Source organism: Pangasianodon hypophthalmus, chromosome 6 (genome assembly GCF_027358585.1).
Source record: "Pangasianodon hypophthalmus isolate fPanHyp1 chromosome 6, fPanHyp1.pri, whole genome shotgun sequence".
Lineage (NCBI taxonomy): Eukaryota > Metazoa > Chordata > Actinopteri > Siluriformes > Pangasiidae > Pangasianodon > Pangasianodon hypophthalmus.
This window is the reverse complement of record NC_069715.1, coordinates 23,620,194-23,631,835: the sequence shown is the minus strand read 5'-3', so window position 1 is coordinate 23,631,835 and position 11,642 is coordinate 23,620,194. Positions and strand designations below refer to the sequence as shown.

The window sequence follows — 11,642 nt, the reverse complement described above, 5'->3', positions numbered from 1 at the left end:
GAATGAATATTTTTATCTGTTTATTATTACATTTAATGTTGTGGAGCATCCACAAAATAAGATAGTTCCTGATATTACTTATGGAATAACAGCCATGAAAAGTTGTTCCTTCAACAGCTTGTCAAGTCACTGAGAAAGTGGAAAGCAGAAAATCCTCTGTAGCTCTGTACCTTCCTGTGTTGGACAATGAAAAATAATAGATTTAACAACGCTGACACTGGAGACTTCCAAAAATGCTAAATAAACATCTCACAAAAAGCGTCACCAGATCACCAATTACATTCTTCTATAAAAATGTGTTTATGTGAGCCATACAAGTCTCGGTGTGAGTCGTTACTATAGAACTAATAAGGTATAAGAACAAGTGCATTAATATAAACCTGTGATTTGCCTGCACTACACAACAGTGCTGTGGTATATATAATATGCATACAGTACATGCATAGACAGTATTTAAATATATAGGATGTATTGTATATAAGAATGAATCAAACTCAATCAAACTAATAAATCAAACCAAATCAAACTCAATTTAAAACTTGGCTTTATATGAAATTGTTAATGCTTAACTGAGAATAGCTCATGGTGTGTTTCTCTATTTTCCAATTGTTAGCCATTCCATTGTATCTCCAGCCTTTGTGTTCTTTTAACATTGGGACTCTTGATTTATTAATGATCTTAGGTACGTTTACAATGAACACATTTTTTATTTGGCAGACACCCACATGACCACTTGGTATATACGTAGTGATTAAGAAATTTAACTGCTAATTACATGCATATTTATCCCAGTGGTGATATGAGAGGCAGGAAGATGACCCCAAGTGTGTTTCCATGCTCGCAGTAAAAGCCAGCGATGTGTAAGTTAGTGAGGATATTGAATGCATGATAGAACCTGTGACCTTTTCCTCCACCCAAAAATGGCCTAAAAGAGATGACAACAAAGTGCGTCTAACAAAGATAGTGCATCTTCGTTTGTATGTTTTATTTGTGCTTTTAGATAATTTTTGTGATGTGTGTCTTTCAGCGATTGCTCTGAGACAGAGGGGGTCAGTTTACCTCCCATGCTGCGCAGCACCCCTGCTGAGTCCCTCCTCCCTGTCGGAGGCTGACCTGCACACTCCCTCCCTTAAGAGGGATCAGGGTTGGAGAATGAAACGTTGGCACAGAGTCACTGCTAATTCCAGTAGCAGGCGGTGGAGGAGACATCACTTCAGAGACATAGATCGAAAGAGAAAATAGAACTGTCTTCATTATCAGGCGTCATCCTCGCCTACCTCTTCACTCACCTGTGTGGATGTCTACCTGTCCTCAGGTAACCTGAAAGAGGACCAAGCAGAGGACCTGACTGGACCGAAAGCTTACTCAGGTATGTTGCTTTCTCAGGATTAAGTCTCTTTACAGTGTGAAAATAATGGCCCCTTCCTGCTTATCATTGCATCTCCGTTACTGATGATATGCCCAGTTTGATAAACCTTGTCATGACCCTACAACAACTAAGTAGTGACATGCAATATGATGTAAATATATAGCGAAAAGGCAACAGGGGTGTTGGTATCCTTCAGATAGCATGGTATGATAATATATAATATTTCACCTCCATTTGCCTTAAAATTCCTAGAAGAAACAGTATTATTATGTTAATATATTTTCATGCTAAGGGAGTGATACTCTTAAAGATAGAATTCTGTAAAAATTAATTTTGGTTACTTACATTTTTTCAAATTTTTTGCGGCATCCATGTATAATCAGGCAAAAGCTACAGCATTTCTGAGAAGCTTTGACATTAGTAATGCGTAAACAAAGAAATGCTTTCCTCTGAGAATGTATTCTCATCTCTAAAAGAGTGAATTACATAAAATTTAATAAAAGTTTAATTCAACCAATACCTTTGAAGAATTAATGACTGAAAAGCACAGGTTTTACAAAATCATTTATCAACAGAATTCAACAACTGCCATTCCACTTCCACTATTACTGAGTTTCAAGTAAATAGGTTTTTCTTTTCCTGGTTCTTTTTCCCGATTCTATTGTGAGAACCAGGAAATGCATTGAAATTCTTTTCCAAGGTAATCACCCTTCGTGATTAGGTAGAAAATTGAAAAATGCTGATGTATTCCTTTAGCAAGACAGGAATACTAAAACTGCAGTGTTTTATGGTATTTAATGTCAGCGTCTTTAAAAATATTAAGTTTGTAAGCAGATACAGTAATACAGTGAAAACTCTGATGTTGAGTTTTACCCAGTTTTACTCAGTTTTATCATCATATCATTCCACAAGTACCTTTAACTTTTGTATTTTAAACTCTTGAGTGATTCTCATAGTTTTGGTATCTAGATTCCCTCTTCTTTGTGTCCCAGCTGAGCTCATGACTGGAATTTATAGCTATATGTTTCTCTCTCAGGCAGTGTTTTTTCATGTAAAAGAGGTTTACATCAGTAGGATTTGCTAGCAGATAGCAGGAGACAGAAGGTGAGACTTTGAGTCTGTATATGAAAATGTGAAGAACTCTGAGTGGGCATCCCTTAGGCCATGAATGGGAATATAGATTTTTTTTTTAGACAGATCATAATTCATAATTAAAAAAAAAAAAATTATTTATTATTATTTATTTATTTTTTTTTTTATATTCACTACTAATGCTAGCTAGCTGGGTAATATAAGCTAACAGTTTCAGTAACAGGTTGAGAGGATTTATTCATACAATTATCTAAGACTAGCTAGCTAGTATATGCTAAATGAGAGGATTTTAAAATTGTATTTATATATTTTTAAAAGAATATTCACTGCGGAGGCTAGCTGTCTGTCATATAAGCTAACAGATTTTCTAACTGGATTTTTAAATTATTTTTAATTTTTAAAAATAATATTCATTGCTGAGGCTAGCTAGCTGGATAATACAATACCAGATTTCTAATACTAACAGCTGAGGCTATTTAACGCATCAGGGCATCTTAAGTCATATTCATACATTTGTACAATATTCATTTTAAAATCATATATATAAATATATATATATATATATATATATTTTTTTTTTAAGTCATAGTCATATTCATATATAATGTTCATTGCTAAGGCGCACTGACAGATTTTGAGAGGATGATTTTTAGTCCTATTCCTAAATATTAATAGTCTTTGCTGCTAGCTAGCTGTCGCTAATATGGAGTGCAGTCATAAAACTTTGAATGCCTGCTCAAAAACAAGTGTGTTTGGTGTGTTTAATATATGAATTAAAGGCAATCACACTTGTTCCACAGTCTGCAAAACCATTTTCCTTCTTTTTCCCATTTCAGGGAAACTCATTCCCTAATTCTTCTCCAGTCAACAATTACTTCAACCCTAAAGCACGTGCTGAGTTTTTGCAGTGTAATCTACAAAGAGTGGTCGCTTTTATCAGCTCCAACCCTCTGACTGGGTGAAATCTGAGCAGGTTTGGTTTTATAAGGACAGAAAGTGTCTGATGCAGGCTTAATTCTATACTGTCATCTCAAGGACTTTGTACAGCTAGTGGGAATGCAGGTTTTCTCACATTTCAACACTCTTTTAATTCATTGATATTTAATGTATTGTGTCTATGCCACACTCTTATTTTGCTAACCAGACTACATGCTTCACATTAGAATCAATTTTAAGAAGCTATATCCACTGTCAAGAAGTTACACCATATTACATCATAGTTTTATTTTTATGGTAGCTCAGTGCATAAGAGTTTGGATGTCTGATTGGAAGGTTGTGAAGGTTGTGAAGGGTCAAATCCCAACACTGCTAAGCTGCCCTCAACTGTTCAACTGTAAAAAATGAGATAAATGTAATTCGCTCTGGTTAAGGGTGTCTGCCAAATGCCATAAATGCAAAATGTGAATATGAGACGATAGATCAGAATTTCAGCTTTCATTTCCTGATTTTTACATCTAGATGTATTAAACATCTTACAACATGGCATAAATTAAAGTCAACAAGACTTAATTTTTGGTTACATATCTCTGGCTTGCAATAACTGCGTCAACCCGGTGACCCACTGACATCACCAAACTGTTGCATTTTTCTTTTGTGATGCTTTTCCAGGCTTGTACCACAGCTTCTTACAGTTGTTGTTTATCTTGGGGGGTTTCTTCCTTCAGTCTCCTCATGAGGAGGTGAAATGCATACTCAATTGGGTTGAGATGTGGTGATTGACTTTTTCCCCTGATGAAGTCCTTTGATGTGTTGGCAGTGTGTTTTGTCTTGCTGCATGATGAAGTTCCTCTCAATTAGATCGGATGCATTTCTCTGTAAATTGGCAGACAAAATGTTTCTGTAGATTTCTGAATTCAATCTGCTGCTACCATCATGAGTTACATCGTCAATAAAGATTAGTGAGCCCGTTCCCGATGCAGCCATGTAAGCCCAAACCATTACACTACCTCCACCATGCTTGACTGATGAGTCTGTATGTTTCGGATCAAGAGCAGATCATTTCTTTCAATCTGGCCTTCTGATTCTTACTGTTCATGAATGGTTTGCACCTTGTGGTATGGCCTCTATATTTCAGCTCTTGAAGTCTTCTTCGAATGGTGGATTGTGATACTTTCACCCCTGCCCTGTGGAGGTTGTTGGTGATCACAGGTTCACAGCTCTCACACTGTTTCTGTCATCAGTTGCTGTTGCTTTCCTTGGCTGACCTGTTCAGTGTCTGGTTCTTAGTACACCAGTGGTTTCTTAATTTTTCAGGACATTGCAAATTGTTGTATTGGCTGTGCTTAATGCTTGTGCAATGGCTCGGATCAATTTTCCCTCTTGTCTCAGCTTCAAAATGGCTTGCTTTTCTCCCATAGTCTTAGTCACAGATCTCAGACACAGTAGGTATATTAAATTGCACTGTAGAGTGACTGATTCAGCATATTTTAAGGTATAAGGTCATATAGTTTGGCTAAAATATTTACCACAAATATAGTCCATTAGTGAAGTTTAGAGTTTAGTGTCTTAGTTCTGTGCTGAAACTACAAACCTAATCTAGCTAACAAGTAAAAAAGACTATTTCTACCAAAATCTTTTATTCAAGTGCAGGCCCCAATGTTCATTTAATGGCTTTGAGCAACATGTAATCACATTTTTAAAAAATTTTTTTTTAAATTCACAGACATTGTCCATATTTACAAATTTAAGTACAGTTGCATGCTGCTTTGGCCCAGGGATTTCCTTGCACTAAGAAAAAAAGTAATTCCAGTATGAAGATGAGTGAATGTATGTATAAATGTGTGTGTGTTGTGCCCCACGATGGATTGACATCCACATAACGCCCAGTGTTCCTGGGATAGGCTCCGGTGATGAATGAATGAATGTCATACATGTATAGTAAAGTCACAGGTCTTAAGACTTTGTATATATTAGTCAATGGTGTCTTGAAACGTTTCTCTACAGACCACAGACTACGTTTTCTTTTTCTTGCCATTGAAACCAAGTCCACTTACTCTACCACACACACTCTTTAAATGTAAACCTGATGGGGACAGTTTCGCAAGTGTTGCAGAGTGACAGGAACAATCATAACAATTATTAACTACTTAAAAAAAAGGCTTCTTACCATTTTCAGTTTGTCAGCATTTTTCTAGCTCCTCCTTTTTCTATTCCTTTTTCTGCACTCAGCTGATAAACATATGACAGACAAAGGCAAGTGCTGTGTTATGTTTTAATTCAAATACAAAGCATTTAATTCAAATACATAGTATTATGTAATCAGTAGTTTTTGTGTTACATGTAGATCTGCTAAAATCTGAAATCCAAATCATTACACCTAAGGGTTGTTAGTGTAAGAGATTAATTTGTAGGAAAGATGTGTGCTTTCCTTTTCATGTTTTTTTTATCTTAACAACTAGATAGTGCAAATTAACAACACATATTATACATTGTGCTTTGGTGCAGTACAGTGTTTCACTCTGGTCTGCACTCTGTGGCCTTTATGTCCAACTCTCTTGGCTTAATTAGACACTAAAATATTAATGACAGTGAGCATGGCTCCTCATTTAGCCTGCTCACCCCTGCGTGTCCACGCCACATTAACTGCCTGGACTTTACTAGGAACCAGAGGATGGGTCATTACAGTGTCTTCCCATGGAGTAAGATGTTCATTTTACATCTGTTATGAGAGAAAGAGGAGAGGATGCTGACAGTAGAGTGGTTGCGTAGGTTTTGAGCCAGAAATCTGAGAATACCTTACTACGTCTTGTTTTAAGATCATTGACCTATCAGTTGTTTAAGTGAGAGATTTTAAGTTTGACTTAAGTTTAAGTTTGACTTGGTCTGACACAGCAGACCAGTTAGTGAGCCCCAGTGTGACACTGTGGACCGTTTCCTTTTGTCACAAAACTATTAGCTAAAATACAGATTTGTAGAAAGAACCACTATTAATGGAAATTAATAGACAAAATGTTTTTAAGTAAACAACACAACAGTATGGCAGTTAGTTGATCTGGCTCGATCTTTTAGCAGGGGTCTTATCACAATTAATTCAGGTTTATGGAGTAATATCTCTTACTGTACCATACCGTATAGTGCATTTACTGATAATTTCATTACTCTTTAGTCATTGTGTAAAATTTATTGATTTATAACTATAGATATTGAAGTCGAATATGAAACCATATTCATCAAGGAAAGGGATAGCTTATGTTTTTTTTTTGGTCACTATGGATCAACTAAGCAAGCTAGACAAAGTCACAAAAGCAGACCAGACTGAAATGAATTTTGTTGATTTTACCCAGCAAAATATCTTAAATATATCTTACGCAAAACGCCCACAGAATTACTTCATACATAAAAAGTAATGTTACTAAATACCTTGCTAGAAACTGTGAAACCAGGCATTACTAGCTAATAGCTAGCTAGCTGCATCTCTATATAACATAGTTAGCAAGAAAATACATCATATGCTTAGGCCCAGAAATGAAATTAATAATTAGCTAACTTACATTTCTACCTTCAACAATTAATTTAAACCTTTAAATTTTCTAACCCAACTTTATTATTATTTGGTAGCGTGAAGTCTATGCTGTAGACAGTGTTGCATTTTCTTGCTAACATTGTATAGTGATGCAGCTAGCTACTTATTAGCTAGCAATGCTTGGTACCACAGTTGCTAGCGTGATATTTGGGCTAATGTAACGTTATTACTTTTTGTAATAATATTGTGTTGCGTGTTATGTTGGTGTGGTTTATTCTCAAGATCTTTCCTAGAGCCAGCTCTAAAGCCAGCTCTGATGTCTCTGAGGCAGCAGGTCCAGTCTAAATGAATTTGAGGGTGTAGAGGATATAAATGTAGATGTACAGTAAATATAGATGCTTTCATAAATCTTAGATAAATCCTTTAGAGTTTTAGGGTATATGTCGTGTAGTAATCATTTAGAGAAGGCTGTGACAGTCTGAATGGTTTTTCCAGCTGAATAGCGGCGACTTAGACCTTATGAAGAGCCTCAGAGGAAATGAGCCAGACAAAGATGTTCGGAGGCGATGTCTGATTCTTTCGGCTCGAATGACAAACAACCAACACACCACAATAGTGCTGTGATGCCCCCTACTGAGTGCACATGTGTCCATGTGCACATGTGCACACATGGATCAAGAGTAATTATGCACATAACTGGTATAAAAGGGTGTAGAAAAGCTCATGCCTTGTTCTGTTCTTCCACTAATCTGCTCTGCTTTATACAATTTTCTCTTTCAGGGCCTCACATGGTAATGTCTGATGTCCAGAAATAAACACACAGGCAACAGCCATGGTCATTCTACAGCAGGTAACAGATTATCTTACACACCATATACAACATTCACTTACAATACATTACCCAAAATGTACTTGATCAGCAAAACATGTCTGCATTTTAATGTTGCACAGGAGCTACTTGCTAATGCAGCTAACCATTTATCAGTGTGCACATTGCATGTCTAAATCATTACACTTCTATTTGAAACTGTGCTAAGTAATTTCAAACAGACTTGTGTAACATCAGTAAAAATGGACATAATTATGTTACATAAGCAATCGTCAAACACCAAAAATGCGGCTGATTGACTATATTTGGTGAAAATCGTGTACATTTAAATATTTAGATTAAATATTCCTTTAGGTTTGATGGTGAGGCTTGGTGATGAGTGAAGGTGTGTTTGCAGATCAGTGGTCTTAAGTTTAGCTTTGTAGAGCATTTTATAATGGCACTGCAGCAGAAATACAATAGATAACAGCATTTCATTGCCTGTTTTTGTGTGTTAGTTTTAGTGTATTAAAGTATTTAGGAGCTACTTGAAGAGATAAGGATAATAGACATTTTGTGATGTAGTGCACGATGTTCTCATCTTTCCTAAAATACAAAATATATGTGAATGTTTTTCAAAACTAAACAACGTGCTGGTTCCTAGGTTTAAAATAGAGTTGATAAACAGAGACAACACACAGTGCGTAAACACACGGGCCAGAAATAGAGGCTCAGAATAGCAACACTCCTAATTAATTAACTCTAAGCTGATCAGTTCCTATAAACTTAGAAGGTACTCTGGTGCTCTCCCACCTCACACAAAACATGTCTACTGGATTGGCTACTCTAAATTGCCCTGTGAGTGTGTGTGTTTGTGTGTGTGACATCCTGCGCTGTGCATTGCGTAAAAGTGTCTCAAATACTGTGGCTTAGTCAAACTCTTTGGTCATTATGCCTGCGGGTGGGAGATCACATGCTCACCATTGTGCATATTCAAACCATGTAGTGTTGCACAATGAGTAAATCCTTGCATTATCATTGCAGTGCTCTTACAAATTCCGCCTCTCAGGACGTGAGGTGTTTCCTAAATGGTGCTTGGTCTTTGCACTCTATGTGCTTTTGTTTATGTTTAGCTAAGTGCCTTTGATTTGGTTTTAATCATGTTTCCACCCCTGTCTTGTCATTGGTTTGCTCTCCTGTTGTGTGTACCTGTTCTGTGTTCAGCGTTTAATTAGTTTGTTGATTTATACCCTGCCATTTCGCTGTTTCACTGCAAAATCTTGTCAAATGTTTGTAATGTTTTGTACCAAGCTGTAGTTTCTTGTGTTAAGCATGTTCTTTATTTCGACCTGTATCTGTTTAATTGACACATTGATTAGGAATTGCCTGTGATAACTCTGGCTGTAGCTTTACCAAGATTTCTGCACTTGACCACAATTTTTGCACTTACAGATTTGCATCCTGATTCCAACTACTGTATGTTACAAACATATTTAAATATGGCATTTAAAGGAGCAGTTTGTAATTTTTTAAAGCCTTCTAATGTCTGCTGGGTGAATTGCAACCGCAGTAAAATGTTTATTACATATGCCTTGTGGATTGCCTTTTAACCCTTTTTACCAGAGGCCAAAAAATGGAATTTCCTCCTGTTTTGGAGGTGCCCGTGTTCAGCATTGAATTTAATTTGTGATGTCACACTCCATAGTAGTGGTTAATGGCTCATATAAAAATGGACATTCAGGGCTTTAAGAATTTGCAGTTTTTCATAAGTATTTCCTTTTTTTAATCTATCCTATGTTAGTCTATATGTTATAATTTTATTATGGCAGTTGTATACGGTGTTTTACTATCAAAAAAGCTTGTTCTGTTGTCCATTATATCTCTATCCTAATGTTATTGTGGAGAGATGTGAATTGTTTGCCCAGCAGGGGGCTCACACCTCTCCCCTTTCACATTGCCCTGCTCACCAACAGCTAAACACAGAGTCACCATACTCTACACACAGTAACCCAACCTAAGACTAAACTTATAACAGACTTGTGAAAATAATTCATTTGCTTATACTGATTGAAAATGTCTGATAAGTCAATTTCCATTCTAGAAAGAGTTAGAAAGAGTTAAGGAAAAGGGGCAGAGCTTAGTGTCCCTGCTTTGGCTGGGGGGCGGAGCTCATTTCTGGGCTCCAGATATGCAACCATAACTGTGAAATTAAGAAACTAATGAGATATGGTGAATAATTTTGCTAAGGTGTCCTTGAATCTATATGAGTACTGCACATGTAGAAACATCAAATTGTCTGTGTGTGGGGTTTGCTACAAGGCAGTTTAGAGGTCAGGGGTCAAGGTTCAAATGGAAGGATTGAGGTCAGTGGCATCGTAATGGTTCTTTCTGTGTTTCATTTTTTATTCACTGATAAGCAAATGATTTACCTATTTATTTCCCGAGAGTTAATTTTTTTCTATACACATTCAATGCCTAGTTACACATCTATAACTTTGGAATAACATCATAATTTCACTCGCTGAGGAGATCTGCCATAATTACTCAGGTTTTTTTTTTTTTTTAATGAAAATGCGCAAATATACACACATGGATTTTGGGTTTGCTCTTGTAATATGAACAGTGGAGGACATTTTCCAGGCCATTGGCTCTGGTTGTTTTTGTACAGAATGCAGAGCTTAATCTCATCAGCCTTTCTGTGGCTCTAATAGCTTCAGACAACGTCTCCTTTTCATCACCAAGATATCCCAGCCAAATGTGGGCATTTACAGGGGGACCAAATTACAAATAGTGGCTTGAGCTGTCCCATCCATCAGCTGAATCATCCACCTCTCATGTTCTCTGAAAGGGGAAGGAAGACAGAGAAAAAAATACAGTGTGTAGGTGTGAGATATTCAGGCTCTTAGGTGAGGAAATAGCTGTTTAGGACACTGAGTAATGATGGAGTGTACGATTTTGCAAGGCTTGGATAGTGGAGTGCGCAGACTGAGCCCCAGAAACCCAACTCTGGTACAGGTAAGAATAACCTACAGTAGGGTCAAGAAGAAAAGCTGAAGAAAAGCTTTTATTTAATCAGTTATCAAAAACTTAAACACTAATTAACCCAAATAGTGTTTATACACAGTAAAAATACACTTTTTGCTGTTTGAGTTATCCTCATATGAAATTGTTCCTGATCACACACCATTCATTTAAAATTTTGTGATGTGAATAATTTCAATCATAAAATCAACCAAAAATACAATACAAACTGTTCTTACATTTTTAGTAAACTAAATACTAAGATTTATTCTTTTAATAAATTAATTAATAAAAAACCCAAATAGAACATTTGTATTGTTTCTCAAGTGTTACATGGCATTAAACCTAGTAAGTAAAATAATTTCAAAAAATCCTTGTATTGTTGTAGCAGTGTTATATGCCATTTAAACGTGCATTTTGTCAGGTTTAAAAAGATTTCTAGATTAATAAAAATCATATAATTTCACACATTCCTTAGAAATTTTTTTATAAAGCTCTCAATGAGGTTGAAATGAATGTATTAGAGGAGGAAACACCATAAATGAAATGGACTAAGTGAGTAAACTGAAAGATAACAGTAGGGGGCAACCTGTTACCTTAACAAGCTATTGTAATGTACAAGGCTAAAGGATCCCATGTAGAAGGTTATACTTTTACACTCATCCAAAACCAGCTGTTTTTCACAAAATACATTAAATACCAAAATACCTTCTCTTACCATGACAGACAAACTGCAGTAACTGATTTATGACCTTTGTAAATGGATATTATCACACAATTTGGATATACTGGGTAGATTTACTCCAAATCTGTTTAGGGATATTGCTATATTGGTAGACCATAATGTACAGTTATAGTGAATAAGCAGATAAGCAGTGGAAAATGGATAT

At 36.2% G+C, this 11,642-nt stretch overlaps 1 protein-coding gene across 2 annotated transcripts in view; it reads left to right on the top strand.

Annotated features, from left to right (window-relative positions):
- The first annotated feature begins 1,137 nt into the window (after positions 1–1,137).
- The window catches only part of myo7aa (myosin VIIAa), a 58,418-nt gene continuing 47,913 nt past the window's right edge, over positions 1,138–11,642 (top strand). The window contains exons 1-2 of one of the 2 annotated variants that reach the window (XM_053234936.1): positions 1,138–1,369; positions 7,704–7,773. In XM_053234936.1, the coding sequence (XP_053090911.1) occupies positions 7,756–7,773 (18 nt within the window). In that variant the 5' untranslated portion in view covers positions 1,138–1,369; positions 7,704–7,755. The remainder of the gene's footprint in view (positions 1,370–7,703; positions 7,774–11,642) is intronic. The other variant, XM_034305528.2, reaches the window with a different exon arrangement.